Here is a 15,577-nt window from a genome sequence, read left to right on the forward strand (position 1 = left end):
CGAGCCATGCACACCCCTAATGTTGGGAATATAATATACTCTCTCGTTCCTTTTTTTCGTGGGGATAATATTCTCTTTTCTTTCGTTTTTTTTTTTTTTTTTTTTGGTCATGGGGATATTCTCTTTACAAAATAGCACTGCTAGTAGTTTTCTTGAATTTGGGTTTGGTGTTTAGGGCCTTGACACTGATTTTGGGTTGAAAACTGACAAACTGGATGGAAGTTTGTATTTATTTTTGTTCGTGGCTAATTTTTAGGGTTTTTTGTAGGAGGCAACATAACTGGATAACTAGAGGCCCACCAGAATCTTTTTACGGATTATAATCCATAGTTATGTCTGATAATGGGCCTAGACAATACTACTCAAAAAAAAGAAAACGAAGAGAATCTATTAAAAAGAATATTTTTAGTTACCAAAAAAAAAAAAAAAAAAAGAATATTTTTAAATTTTTAAATTAGCATACACATTTTGATCACTCTGTCAAGTGCAGAAACTGGATTGGCTCCTTTCATAGTAAATGAGACAAGTACACTCAACTTTATGTAAAATTAATAATTAAAAACTATTAAATAAAAATTTAATTAAATTATTCAAATTATTTTAATAATTGTCCAGTTATAAACCTCACTTAAAATTGACTTTAGCTGAATTTTCATCTTAGTCATGAATGAGACATTGAAATTTCCACAGAATCGAAGCTGATTAATCTAAATTGTGACCAGATTCAATGCACTCGAATCATTGACGCTCCAAGTTTCAGTCTTTCAGTCAACTCATTCTACCTTTAGCTAATGGCGTTCCTCCTCCGAAAGCAAAACGCACCGAATCCACAAAACAAGATTGAAGATTCCCACCTTTGGGGATCATTGCTCTCTCTCCACCCGCCTTAGTGCCCTACTACCACCACTATTCCGCCGCATCCAATGGCCTTCTCAGAGTTCCGACCACTCCACGACAACTCCCTCATCGACTACATAAAATCAGTGCCTGCCCTCTCTTCTAAGATCGGCAACGACTTCGACAACTTGTTCGTCAAAGAAGTTGGAGATGGCAACCTTAACTTCGTCTTCATTGTTCTCAACTCCGCAGGTTCTTTTGTCATCATACATGTAATTTAAAAAAAAAAAAATTTACTACCCACTGATCCAAAAACTCGTGGGCACTTACAAATTTCGTTTATTTTTTAGCTTTCTGATTCAAAGTTCGTGTTTTTTTTAGGCTTTGCCGTATGTTCGTTCCATTGGAGAGTCATGGGCAATGACGAAGGAGAGATCGTATTTTGAATGGTTGGCGCTGAAAGAAAAGGGTCGCTTGTGCCCTGAGCATGTTCCTGAAGTGTACCACTTTGACCGCACAATGTCATTGATCGGCATGCGTTACTTGGAACCACCGCACATAATACTAAGAAAAGGGTTGGTAGCTGGGATTGAGTACCCTTTGCTTGCAGAGCACATGGCTGATTTCATGGCCAAGACACTCTTTTTCACTTCTCTCCTTTTCCGTACAACTTCTGAGCACAAAAGGGACGGTATGTGTGAGCCATTGTTATTGATTGATTCACACTCAATTCATTTTTTGTACAATTCAGTACACTTGTTTATCTAAGAACTAAGAAGTTTGTTTATTTATCTTCACTGATTCATAATGTCGCCTTCATTAATCCATTACTCTGCTTCAAAGTTGATTGAGCTGAAACTGTTATTTCAGTTTGAGTTTTGCGTTAGAAAAAATGGTTCCATTCCCTTGTTTGGCTGCTTGTACTTTGCATATTTGTATTTGTGATGCCTCTGTAGTATATTCTCCATTTGAAAATGGATGTAATAGATAAACTGATATTTTGCTTCTGTGAGTATGAGGAACATTGCGTATTGATGTTGCCTTAAGACATGTTTGTGTTAAGCTGAATTCATGCTGGCTTCATGCAGTTGCCGAATATTGTGGTAATGTGGAGTTGTGCAGACTCACTGAGCAGGTCGTGTTCTCTGACCCTTATAAAGTCTCTGAATATAATCGTTGGACTTCCCCTTATCTTGATCATGATGCTGAGGCTTTACGGGAAGACAATTTGCTGAAGCTTGAAGTTGCTGAGCTGAAATCCAAGTATTATGACCAACACTCTTCTTTTATTGCAGTATGTGCAGCAGCAATTGTGGTGTTAGGATTTTTTTTACTATATTATAAGAGTATACATTTTTGTAGTTTCTGTGAGAGGGCCCAGGCTCTAATACATGGAGATCTGCACACTAGTTCTATGATGGTTACTCATGAATCAACACAAGTTATTGATCCTGAATTTGCATTTTATGGACCAATGGGTTATGATATTGGAGCATTCCTAGGAAATTTGATTTTGGCTTACTGTTCTCAAGATGGACATGCTGATCAAAAAAATGATCGAAAGGTAGGTTTCCTTCTTTAGGTATATTGATTGTGTGCTGCTGTGGCTCTTTGTGCCTTCTGATCTTAATATAGTCCAAAATTTTTGAGGAATGCTAGGGGGCCAGCAACTTTGTGATTTGTAGCCATCAAATAGCCATCAATGATGATTTTAATGGTGTGAGATGGATGTGAGATTTCATCCAATGGCTCACTTTTCTTTGCTGATTACATGCTGGCCAAAATTTAACAAAGTTGCTGGCTCCCTAGACTTTTCCAAAAATTTTTACTGCAAAAGAAAAAGGAAGGAACAGAAAAACTTGCACACCTCCTACTTTACATAATCTGACTTAAACACTTTGATTCTCTTTGGTTCATTTCAGAGCCAAATTTGTGCATTTTTATAGGTTTGAAGGAATGTTTCTGTTTTCTCGTCTTGTTTGTGTAGTAGTGCCAGTGACTTTGCTTTGTTATCCTAGTAAAGAGAAGGATTTCTTTGTGCACATTGGTGAGCAATCAGAGTTATATCATTTGAAATCTAAGAAGTTTTAGGGATAGTTTCACAGAAATATGAGCTCTCCCGTAGTTATAAAACAAGACTCGGCAGGAAGGAATGTCAGTTATAACTGCCATTATCTTTCGCTGTATTTCCTCTTCATTTTGCTGGACTTGTGGCTCTGGTAATTCTATTGCTTAGCTTTGCTGCAACAATGACATGATGGGATTTTTTATAGTTTCATTTGATGATAATGGCGAAGACGAATGATTACTGCGGCAAAAGTGTGTTATTCCTTGTCTGAATTCTGATATATACTGATGTTACGATATGCAGGCGTACAAGGAGTGGATTCTTAAGACAATTGAAGATACCTGGAATCTTTTCCAGCACAAATTCACTGCTCTTTGGGATGAGCATAGAAATGGTGCTGGTGAGGCATATCTTCCAGCTATCTATAACAATCCTGAGGTTCAGCTGCTTGTACAGAAGAAATACATGACGGATTTGTTTCATGATAGTCTTGGGTTTGGTGCTGCCAAAATGATAAGGTGAGATTGCTTATCATCATTTTTCACCAGAATGTTATACTTATTTTGTTTATATTAGCTTACACTTCTCATTTTGATTATTATCTAATACACAGGAGAATAGTTGGTGTGGCACATGTTGAAGATTTTGAATCCATTGCTGATGCTGCTAAACGTGCAACATGTGAAAAGCGGGCACTTGATTTAGCTAAGACGATTCTCAAAGAGAGGAGAAAATTTGAAGGCATTGCTGAAATTGTATCAGCAATTCGGAAACATGAATCATGAGTTATGGTTTATATAGATACCCCATCATGTATCATGTTTTATATCTTATGTAAATACCATATTTATATGGCATCATCTGAGTAGAAGTAAATAAATCAACCAGAGTTGAGGATGCCTAACTTCTATTAATCTTATGCATATTTTGTTCAGTTTGAAATTCTATGTTGAATATGATTTTCATTTCTCTGCACAAGATAAAACAAAATCGTATTGCAAATAAAGCATATAAAATTCGACTAAGTTAAGTGTATACCAAAATTAACCACTAAAGTCAGTCACAAGTATAAAATACATGTTGGAATACAAATACATATTGAAAATAAACTAAACTATACATATATTTATACACAAATATATTCGTAACTGATTTTGGTGTATAAATAGTATTTTTTTATAAAATTTTGTTGACTGTTGACACTTTATGTTGCTTGTAATCATACATTTATACATGATCGGGAAACCGGGATAAAAAATGTTACTAGTTGTGGCCGGCATTATAGGCTTTGAATTGGTTTTGTTGTTGTACACAATAATTAATTATATATATATATATTGGTTTTGTTATATACAATGGATTGCTGTGAGATTTAAATCCTTGACATTTGCTTAAAGTCTTAAACTGAATAGTAAACTAACCACTAGACCAACCCAACTTGCTTAATCATGCATGGATAGATTAGTAAAATATATCAATTAGTACTAAAAACAGAAAATTGATCTACCACGCTGATATATGTATATATAGATTATGTGAATATATGTTATTTAACCTGCGTTAAATTTTCATATATGCAAGTGTATTTGCTGGTAATCTCTTTTAATCTGATGAAACCTTTAAATATATTTTCCAATTTTGCGTTTCATTAAAGCCACATTTGTTTACATAAAATAGGGTTTCATTGTCTCATTTCCCATTGTATGCACGTAACATGTGAACGCATGGATGAATGTAATACAAAAAAGGAACGAATTACTCATTACTCTTCATTTTTATTTGTTTTAATTTAACATAATAGAGTCGTGTATGTATGTTGAAAGTGTGTCTTTTCACACTTAATTACCAGCTTTCTAACAACTAATTAAGAGAAAAAGTTTATTAATATGCATATATATTTATACTAGAACTAGCACTAGCAATAATATAAATACATTTTACAATATAATACAATACAATCGTTTATATTATAAAATTTGTATAAATTGAAAAAAAAAAAAAAAAGAAGAAGAACAAACTGCTTTATGCTACACTAAAAATAAGAGCAAATTGTCACGTGAAATTGTCACGTGCATGTTCATCCTACTCATTATAAGCTACATGAAGAAAATCCAATTTTCCTAAGCATTAATTAAACACATACAGTTGCCATACCTAGTGTATAGTAATACATATAATTGTAAAGAAAATGAAAAAATGAAGTTTAATTTATTTGTTGGTGATCAATGACCAATACCTCTGTGGCTTGGCCCAGAATAAGCCCGGTTGATTATGGATGATATGAAGGAAGAAGCAGAGGAAGATTGATGATCTTTGAGGAGTGGTCTGGCCTCAACAGTATTCATAGAATATGAGAGCAACAAGAGAAATAAGACCATGACCACTGAAAGAGAGTAGTAATCTTTCATTTCTTCTTTTTTCTTTAATAAGGACTTTACTTGAGTGAAGCAATATATATTGGAATTGGAATGGGTTGGTGTGAAGCATGATGAGAGTGAAACAAGTTCTCTATATATAGCGTGGGAATTGCTTATTCATTTCTTTGAATTCAAGTTTGATAAGTCACCATTTGTTCTTTGACTTTAACCGTTTGGCCCGAGTTAGGTAGCGGGCTTTGAAGGTTATTATTTGCTCATCACCTTTCATTTCATTTTCTATTTTGAACTTTGAATAAATAAATATGGAAAACTCTAAGCCAGTAACTTTGTTAAATTCTGAACAGCATATAACCAGCAAAAAAAAGTGAATCATTGAATGAAATTTCATACCATTAAAACTATTATTGATGGCTATTTGATGGCTACAAATAACAAAAGTTGCTGTCTCCTAGCATTCTTCTATTTTTTTATTATATAATGAGTATTTTAAGAGTGTTTATTAATTTTTAATTATTTAATATATTAAAAATTATACCTTTTTATAATTGTTTTTAAACCTTAACAAATATTATTGTTAGCGCTTATTAAAAAAAAAATCTTACTATAATTAGCCTTTTGTTTCTTGTGTTTGTTGTGGGGCATGTTAGGAATAAGTCAGCTACCTAGTTGGAATATCACTAATACAAATAATACAAGTATATATAACTAGGTGGGTGTTATTTAATTTTACAAAGAAACCAATCAAACTATATACAAAATTCTTTCTTTCACATCCATCAAACTATATCAACCTACCAAATTCTTCCTTTTAACCTTATTTCGGTCATTTTTAATCATTCTTTAACATATCACAATATGCCTCTGATCTGATCTTTCCCTTGTTACTATTTATTATTATTATTATTATTATTATTATTATTATTATTATTTATCTAGCTTGTTAGTTTTAGTTTTGGGCCAATGTCTCAATTTCAAAGGTTTCCTTTCACACATATGCAATGGAAGTTATTATACAGTGAAAATTTAGGTAAAGTCGACTTCACGTGAAGTTGATATTTGAGAGTCGTTAAATGAAAATTTAGTCAAATCAGTCAAATTATCTAACGGCTCTCAGATATCAACTTTACGTGAAGTCGACTGCACTTGAGTTTCCACCTTATTATATTATAAGTAGAGAAGAAATTTGCCTAAGTGGAAATTAAACCTGTAAAGCTTGGCAACAATATCAAAACATTATTCAAAGCATTACTAATTAGCTAAGGCAGGCAGGTAGCCTGCACGTGATGTGAATTTAAAGAGATAATAATAGAGAAAATTGGAAATGGAGTTTGAATTGGTCTGTCTCTCTTAGAATTTTTTTTTTTCTTAAACTAAAAATAATAATACGTAGTTAGCAAATAAACAAATTAAATTGTCTCATTGGATGTCTCTATATTAATACATGTTTAAGGTAGTTCACTCTTGATTTGTATTACGAAGTCAACTGATTGAGGGAAACTGCTGTTTAAGCTAGTTCACTCTTTTTGAATTTTTTTTGTTCTGTTAATTACTGGGGTCCCTTATTAACGAGTCAACTTTTATAAACGCTTTTGACATTATTATAATTATTTAAAGCATAAATCTCTAAACCCTGTTCATAGTTGTGTATATTAACTACCTAGGGAAAAATGCTTTGGTGTGAAAATAATAACGGAAAAAATATTATAGGTTATTAAAATTTATTATTTTTAATTATCAGTTAGTTATTAATATTTTAAAGAATATCATAAAATATATTATTAGATTATTAAATTAAAAAAATTAAATTCATGATTAAATGATAATAAAAATAATAAATTCTAATGCTTTTAGCATATTTGTAATAACATATAAATAATAATTTATTAAATATATTAATTATTTAATAATTTTTAATTATTCTTATATAAAGATATGTTTATGCAGTATCGAGGCATATCCTGAATGTACAACCATCTTGAATTAAGTAGCTACTTCATTATGACTACTTTGTTTGGGTCAAGTCAAACTATTGTTCCGTATAACTAGCTACTACAATAAACGTTAGCAAGAAATCAACTTGGGTCAGGTTGGTTGAGTGGTTAGCTCACTCGTCCGCTTAAACAAGTGTCAGGGTTTGAATTTTGACTTGTGCATGTAGCAACTCATTGGCCAGCGGCAGACCCTTAAATGGAGTTCAAATTTGTGACGGATTAGTTTTTGACCTGTCGAGTTGGGGAATACGGTGGGCAACTAAAAAAAATAAACGCTGGCAAGAGACTTATTAATAACCTCACATTTGAATGTCTAGAAATTAAAATCCATGGTACCGGGGATGACTTCCTATTACAAAATTTGTTAAGTAATAAGTAATCTTCTGCCATTTGAACGACTTCATATTGCTTGCAGTCAATACAAGTCATTACGTGGAAATTCATGTTATCATTTACCAATAGTCCAATACACATGGTTGAAAGAGGTTTTTTCACAAGTGTTAAGGGTAAAAAAGGGACAAATATTCACCAATGCTTTCAAAGGGTTTATTTGAGTCTGTGCCCTGTTTCCTAGTTTTTGTATTGCCAATAAAAACTTTCCGGGCCTGAAATTTGGACTACTGGCCCATATACAATTGTTTGTTGGGGCTCATGCTGTAGTTATTATACATTGGATAGCATCTGGTAACTGGATTTAGGGGCGTACATGGCCCGGTGAAATCGGGTTTGATGTGATCCAGACCCGATCCGAAATATATACCAGGCCTATTTATTAGATCTGAACCCGGTCTTAGACCCGATGAAATCTATATATTTTTGCGTCACGGTTATACCAGGTAAAAATTGGGTGAAAATCAGACCATTAACATTACATTACATTGACACCTTCTTATAAGCTAGCATGTGAAAATATCTAAATTTTACGTCGAACCAAAAATTTTTTTCTTCTTCCAACTTTTCGAGCCTCCCATTCATTTTCATTGCCCGTGGATCCCCCTTCTCCTAATTCTTTTCACTCTACTAATGAAGAATTTATAAGAATTCACTTAGAAAAATATAACAAGAATTAACTCTTCTCTAAAATTAAAGCATAACCATAATCAATACTAATATTGTCTAATAACACTAAATATTTAAATTAATATAAATAACACAATTAGGGGTGGAAACAGGCCAGGCCAGGCCAGGCTTTGCTCTTAACAGGCCTGGCCTGTCATACAGTTGATTGGCCTGAGCCTGGCCTGCAGCCTGTTATAGGCTCTTTATAAAGTATTAGGCTTGGCCTGTTATTCAGCCTGGCCTGCCCTGAAGCCTGTTAAAAGGTCTGCTAATTTTTTTTTTTACAAAAATAAAAATATTATTTAAAAAAATTATTTTTTAATAAAAATAGTTATATGTAATATGTCATATATTTAATATTTGTAAAAAATTTTAAACTTTTAACATATTTAAAATATACAAAAATATTTATAATAAAATATAATAAATTTAAAATATCTCATAATTTTATTAATAATAAATAATTATTTATATATTTAATTATATTTTAACAGGCCCAGGCAGGCCTGACAGGCCTATAAGGCTAATTAGTGAGCCTGGGCCTGGCCTATTAATGTATTAAGGCTTTTAAAAGAGCCTGGGCCTGTACCTATTTTATAACAGGTCAGGCCAAATACAGGCCAGGCTGCAGGCCCCTGGCAGGCCGCCTGGCCTTTTTCCACCCCTAAACACAATATTATGCATTAGTCTAAAATCTTATGCATTTTAAACATCAAAATATTAACTTATAGTCTTATAATAACTAATAACACAAAATATTAAGGTTTATAATACTTAAATTTCACATAAGAATAGCCATCATCCATCACTAATAACACAAAATATTAATTGTGTATGATGACCGGGCCGACTTCGGGTGACCCGGATCCGACCCGAAATAATGACCGGGTCTATTTTTGAGACCCTTACCCGACCCTAGACCCGGTGAAATCACACAAAAATAGCCCCTAAAATATTCGGGGTCGGGCCGTGTCTTCGAGTCGAGCCGGACCATGTACACCCCTAACTGGATTACGGGATTTTTTATTTAAATAAAAATATTCTATATTTTTATACCAAAAAAAATTCTACATTTAATTATTTATCAATTGAAATGACAGTAAAAAATTATAGGCTAAAACATATTTTTTATCTTAAAATTTGTAACAAAATTTTAAATACTCTAATTTTAATTTTATTTTAGATTCTACAAGAATATTTGTGGGACCATATTTAAATAGTAGTTTGAAATTCAAAGTGAAATTTGCTCCTTAAATACTTAGTGTTAGTTTGTTTAAAATTTTATATTATTTTTTAATTATTTTATCAATATAATTATACAAATAGCAAAATTTTATTCATTCTCCATCCAACTGCTATCATATCTCTAATAAGGGAATACCGATTTCATTTTATATATCAATTCCAATGCAAATTTCAATTCTAAATCAATTCACTCCTTGAAATTATTAAAAGTGATACTCTAAAAATACTTCATTGGAGATGTTCTTAAATTTTATTTTGTTTAAATCTTGTCCCAAAAATCTTTCAATTTGCATCAAATATATCTTTGACAACTAAATTTTAAAAAAATTTAGGACTAATTTAATAATAATAATTGACAATTAAGAGCTAATTTCTTATGTTAAAGGTTGTCTATGAAAAGTTTTTGCTAAATTGGTCTTAATTGTTTTTAAAAATTAGTCTTTAGGGATATATTTGATTCAAATAAAAAATTTCTAATACAAAATAAAAATAAAATAAAATTTAGAGATACTTTTAAAATTTTCGACAAACTTCAAAAACAAAATCTATATTTTACCTTTTTTCAGCTAATGCTCAAAGAAAAAAATATTATATCACAATTTCGCATACATTGCTAGTAAAATTGAGAAAGTAAACATAACATAAACATATAAGTTATACTGCACAATTTTTATTATTTTTAATAACTTATTTACATTTATATTCATTTTAAAACATAAATATTAATAAAAAATATTTTAATTTAAAATAAAAGATAGAAAAAACTAACAAAAATAAAAATTAAATTTTAAAAATTTATATTTTTATAAACTTATGTATTTAAAGTGAAACGACTTACAGTTTTTAAAATTCACTTAATTTTATCGTTTAATTTGTTAGCATTTAAAAAAGATGAATGTTAGAAGGCTAACAATAAATTTCGATAGTCTCTAATATTTTTTTAAAAAAAATTATTGCCAAAACTTTTGATATTAAAAAAGTTAACATAAAATATAATCTTTGAAAGTAATGAGCTAAAATATTGATTTTTTGTTATATACACAAATTTTAACTATATTTGACGTACACTAAAATCAGCTATAAAAAATAATTATTAGTGTAGAATATATATTAAAATATAAAATATATATTAAAAATAAATTAACTTTAATTATATTTATACACAAATATATAATAAGTAATTTTTTGTGTGACTATATGATGATTAATTTGATGATGTACATATAATATAATTTTTAAAAAAATTGTTCTAATTCTCTAGGGTACTAATTATTTTTTATATAATTGATAAAGTTGTGTAGTACACTAATATGAATTTAAATTGGTGTATTTTATAAGTGTGATGTACAACATAAATCATGAGGACTAATTTGTATAATAAAAAAAATTGTAATTTATGATTTTATAAATTATACTTTTTTAAATTAAAAAATTGAAGCAACTCATGATTTCTAGTCACCTTTTGTTTTATTTAAAATCGTAATTAATATCCTGATTATTTTTTTTTATTTTTTCTCTTATTTAAAATCATTGCTCACGATTTCTTCTGATGTCATATACTTTTTATATCACTTTATTACACTAAAATATCATAATATTAACAAAAATTACTAATAATATTCTAATATAAAAAAAATTAGCCTCTCTATGTTTGAAAGTTTGAGATAAAAAAGCACAAACAAAATTTTAGACCATAACAATATTCTCTTCTCTTCACTTTGACGGACTGACTGTACACATTTAATTTAAGGAAAAATATAGGGGCAGCAATTTTTGTGTTTTTTGGCTAGCACTTAATCATTAAAACAAAAGTGAGTGATCTCTCACTATTAGATGTAATCTCACACCATTAAAAATACTATTGATGGTTGTAAAATACCAAAATTGCTGGCCCTAGCATTTCTCTTAATTTAATTTAATTTGAATATACAGCAACACCACCCGCCAGATGGATAAATTATGAAGTTAAAATTTGAGAATAAATTTTCTCAGTTATTTTTTTTAAAGAAGTCACTTAGATAAAGATGTTAGATAAAGATGTCAAAAACGTCTTTTTTTTAAAGATATTTTTTAAAAATTAAAATTTAACACATATAATCAATTAAATTGTATTATTTTTATTAAAATTAGACCCGACAAATTAATTTAGTAAAAAAATTAATAAATTAAATTTTGAATCGGTATAAATTAATATTTGTTTATTAAAAAATTACTACAATATCCCTATTATAAAACACAACTAAAATATCCCTATATATATATATATATATTTTAAAAACTTTAAATTCTAACCCTATAACGATAAAAAAGAAAATGACTAAAATTTAGAATTCTCAAAATTAATATATATATAATAAGAATATTTTAGTCATTTTATATAATAAAAGTATTGTAGTCATTTTTTATAAAAAATAATATTAATTTAGACGGATTCAAATTTTGATTTACTATTTTTCGGTCAAATTAATTTATCTTACTTAATTTTGACAAAAATAACATAATTTAAATTATTATATGTATTAAATTTTAATTATTAAAAAATATCTTTAAAAAAAAAATTTTTTTTTTTTGTATCTTTACGAGAGTATCCCCTTTTCTTAATTATTTGGTAAGATGTAATTTTTTATCTTATTTTTTTAAATAAAATAAAAAATATATAAAAAACATTAAATAATAAAATATTATATTTTATTAAACAATTGAAAAAAAATGACAAGATCTAATTTACGAATCAAACCATAACTACAACCCTACAACTACAACGCATCCCGTCACAGGTGACGACTGAGGAAACCGGTAATAAAATATCCCTGATACGATTATTCCAATACTAACATTTTTAGTTGAATATGATATTATTCTTTCTCTTAGCAGATGAATTTTGTTCACATTTTCAAGACTTGGATTATAGAATTGTTCTCCTAGCTAAAAAGTTGCCAACCCTTTTGGAATAACTTCATTTTAATTACTAGTATCTGAATCTACCGAGATTTACAAGGGACAAAAACATAGATTAAAAATATATGGCATCCTAGAATCCTAGTTGAGGCCACACATATCCCTAAATCCTTCCTCTGAGAAAAGGGTCCCTCCACAAAATAGATGATACATAATTTAGGACAAAATCTTGACCTTTCAATTTGTACCCCCATGTGTACACTTTGAACTATTCCTGTTAATAGTTATATCCACTTTCCCTTTTCCTATACTTTACCCTCTAATCCTTCCATCTCCAATTTTGTCACACCCATTCCCCAAAACATACAAAATTTGTAAACTATATATTCATTCATAATAAATTCATATATAAGAAAATTAATATACTTTCTACAACTAACTCATTCTTTTGCATATAACAAAAAGGAAATGAGTGTAGTTGAATAATAATAACTGTATGGTCTATTTGGATTGGTGGTGTGCATAAGGTGTAAGATTGTTGGCTGCACCAGCAGGTGACCAGAAATCAGCACCGTTGGTACTTGACACGTGTAGGGTGGATTGGAGGGGGATGAGGCAGAGTCCCATGCTCTTCAAGTCCCTCTTGTCTTCTTTCACTTGCTCCTCCTCCTCCCCCTGAAAAAACGGGTACAGAAACCAAAAAAATGTGGTGTCATAAAATGAAAAGAGTTGAAACTTGAAATGGGAAACTGTCACAGTTTGACGCATTAAACAAAGGTCAACATTTTCAAGTAAGTGTAAGGTTTGGAAGGTGGGTGGGGGTAGTGTTGTCCACATCAAAAGTAGGACCCTCAACATCACAACTTTACCGTCTCTAACTCCTTTCCTTGGCTTCTTGTGGATTGGTTTAGAAAACCAATTAATTGCAATAAATCATAAGCATACAAGAATCTGACGATAGAAAGAGAAAGAGAAAAAGAGATTGCGTACACATTGATGTTGAAATGAAGAAGGAGAAGAAGAAGAAGAAGGCAAGCGCTGCAAGTAAGGGGAGCATAGCACTTGAACTTGGTCATGGAGAAATCTTATGTAGCCCATTGCCTCGTGAAGCACCGAAGCTGTATCTGTCTGCGCATGCATCATCAATTTTCATTCAATCAATCAATCAAGAATATGAATTTTATTAATATTAATATATTAGGTGAAAACTTAAATAAAATCAACTTCACATGAATTGATATTTGAGAGTATTTAGATGATTTTCATCTATCTAAAGACTCTCAAGTATCAAATTTACCAACTTCACGTTTTACCAACTTCACGTGAAGTGAAGTTGACTGCACTAAATTTCAACCTACGTCAGTTGCTATAATGCTACCTTCCCAAAGGGAGAAACTAGTTGTTGCAATGCTGCAATTCGTTCCCCGAGTTTCTCCTTCTTCTGCTAAACCAATTCCAAATATTAATTATATAAAATATATAAAACCATATACTTGTATATATGCATACAGAAACAGAATCACACATGTAAAGTTTGTTGTTTTTTTTAATATGAAAAGGACGTGTCATGTGTGTGACAGCGAAAGTGTTGAGTTGAAAAGAGAATAGGGTCATGCAACTGCAAAACCCAAACAATTAAAATGTTTGAAATTCCTCACCTTTGCATGACCGCTTGAAGTTGAACTCGGAGGATTCTCTGTTTTGTTCTTCTTGTTGTTACTGTTAGGCACCTTCACAATGGGTTGTAGCCCCGGCCAATTTCGCTTTTTCTGCAAACTCTTGAGCCACACGGTGAACAAAACGAAATATTTGAAAGAAAAAGAAAAGAAATAAAGAAAAAAAAAAGGAAGATTATTACATTGGTCTTGGACATGGAGTTAATGGCGGTGGTGGTGTGGTTGCATGAAGAAGCAGAAGAAGAATCACTTGAAGTGATTACAGATTTCTGAGGGGTAGCGTTGGTTTCAGGGAGCAAGAGGTGGGGTTGAAAGTCTCCAAAAGAGAGCATTTTGGGTGGCTTGTCAATGGAGAAAAGAGGGAGATGGTCCACAGCAGCAGCAAAACCCAATGCATGTTGATGATGATCATCGTCATCTCCGAAGAGTAGTTGAGAGAAACTACTGCTCCCTGTAGCTGTGGTCAAATTGTCCACCTCAAAATCAACCTTGGCCTCCATTAAAGACTGATGTCAGAACTCAGAACAGAACACACAAGGAAAAAAAGCAATTTGCAGTCACAGCTACAAGAGTAGAAGAGAAGTTCTCTTTTCTTTTCTTTTTTTTTTTTTTTAATTTTATTTGGAGGAAGAGTAACAGAGGCAATAATAATAATAAAGGGAGAGGTCATAAATGTGTAAGTGGCAGAAAGTGTGAGAGACATTTGTAACCACGTTAATGTCACTGCTGCTCGCTGTTGTTTAGAGTTAAAGTGGTAAGTGTGTGGTTAATTTTTATTTAACAAAAGTATGTAATTCATATTTTCATTTTCATTTTCATTTTAGATGATGAAAATGCGGTTAAATATTAGTGTAGTTGGGCTGAGTGAGAGAGTGGGCTATTTCCAAGGAAGGCTTTGGTTTTCGGCAAGAAGTGGTCAAACCCACCAGGCCCGAGAAAACCGTGGTTTCGCCCTCCAATGCAAATGCAACCTTGTCTATTCTCAATTTCTTACCAATTTCTTACCCTCTCAGTGTTTTGCTTTTTTTTTTTTCTTTACCCAAACAGCATCCCCCAACCCGATATGTTAAGGACTAATTCGTCGCGGATTTAAATTCCATTTAAGGGTCTGTCGCTGGCCAATGAGTTGCTGCATATACAAAGCGGGGTTCGAACTCCCGACATTTGCTTAAGCGGACGAGTGAGCTAACCACTCGACCAACCCAAATTGGTTCAGTGTTTTGCTTTACCCCCACAAGGATGCTACTTCTGTAATAGTAGTATAGTGCTAACTCTGCCCATCAATTTCTTAAGAAATACTAGTAAATATTTTTCATTTTTTTATTTTTACTTCAACAGAGTTTGTAAATATATAAGTTTAATTTTAAATAATTGGTTTTAAAATTGCATGTCTATTACTAACTGAAAAGAGGAGAGTAGATAACC

General features: G+C 31.2%; 2 protein-coding genes across 6 annotated transcripts; one reads left to right on the top strand and one right to left on the bottom strand.

Annotated features, from left to right (window-relative positions):
* Positions 1-457: 457 nt before the first annotated feature.
* On the top strand, positions 458-3,799 carry LOC107617720 (methylthioribose kinase). 2 transcript variants are annotated; one of them, XM_016319561.3, is made up of 7 exons: positions 458-513; positions 662-1,109; positions 1,219-1,528; positions 1,926-2,100; positions 2,200-2,401; positions 3,209-3,423; positions 3,519-3,799. In XM_016319561.3, exons 2-7 carry the CDS (start codon positions 924-926, stop codon positions 3,688-3,690), a joined length of 1,260 nt encoding a protein of 419 aa, XP_016175047.1. In that variant the 5' UTR covers positions 458-513; positions 662-923; the 3' UTR covers positions 3,691-3,799. The 2 variants fall into 2 exon arrangements, with proteins under 2 accessions (XP_016175047.1, XP_088354388.1); XM_088498262.1 differs by lacking the exon at positions 458-513 and having other exon boundaries at positions 797-1,089; positions 1,926-2,401.
* An 8,722-nt stretch (positions 3,800-12,521) lies between these two features.
* On the bottom strand, positions 12,522-14,799 carry LOC107616831 (transcription factor bHLH113-like). Of its 4 annotated transcripts, none has more exons than XM_016318746.3 (5): positions 14,335-14,799; positions 14,135-14,245; positions 13,855-13,920; positions 13,467-13,604; positions 12,522-13,151 (listed from the first exon to the last, which is right to left on the bottom strand). In XM_016318746.3, the coding sequence occupies exons 1-5, from the start codon at positions 14,650-14,652 to the stop codon at positions 12,978-12,980; spliced, it is 807 nt and encodes a 268-aa protein (XP_016174232.1). In that variant the 5' UTR covers positions 14,653-14,799; the 3' UTR covers positions 12,522-12,977. The 4 variants fall into 4 exon arrangements, with proteins under 4 accessions (XP_016174232.1, XP_020966795.1, XP_020966794.1 ...); XM_021111136.2 differs by having other exon boundaries at positions 13,855-13,917; positions 14,135-14,254; XM_021111135.2 differs by having other exon boundaries at positions 14,135-14,254.
* Positions 14,800-15,577: the final 778 nt, after the last annotated feature.

Source organism: Arachis ipaensis, chromosome B9 (assembly GCF_059453495.1).
Source record: "Arachis ipaensis isolate K30076 ecotype BB chromosome B9, ASM5945349v1, whole genome shotgun sequence".
NCBI lineage: Eukaryota > Viridiplantae > Streptophyta > Magnoliopsida > Fabales > Fabaceae > Arachis > Arachis ipaensis.

Excerpts from the sequence above, each read along its gene's own strand:
- LOC107617720 (XM_016319561.3), top strand. The coding sequence starts at position 924 with ATGGCCTTCTCAGAGTTCCGACCACTCCACGACAACTCCCTCATCGAC. Across the intron at positions 1,110-1,218 it reads GTTCTTTTGTCATCATACAT|GCTTTGCCGTATGTTCGTTC; the intron begins GTAATTTAAAAA and ends TGTTTTTTTTAG. Across the intron at positions 1,529-1,925 it reads TTCTGAGCACAAAAGGGACG|TTGCCGAATATTGTGGTAAT; the intron begins GTATGTGTGAGC and ends GGCTTCATGCAG.
- LOC107616831 (XM_021111135.2), bottom strand. The coding sequence starts at position 14,652 with ATGGAGGCCAAGGTTGATTTTGAGGTGGACAATTTGACCACAGCTACA. Across the intron at positions 13,605-13,854 it reads TAGTTTCTCCCTTTGGGAAG|ACAGATACAGCTTCGGTGCT; the intron begins GTAGCATTATAG and ends ATGCATGCGCAG. Across the intron at positions 13,152-13,466 it reads CTTCATTTCAACATCAATGT|GGGGAGGAGGAGGAGCAAGT; the intron begins GTACGCAATCTC and ends CCGTTTTTTCAG.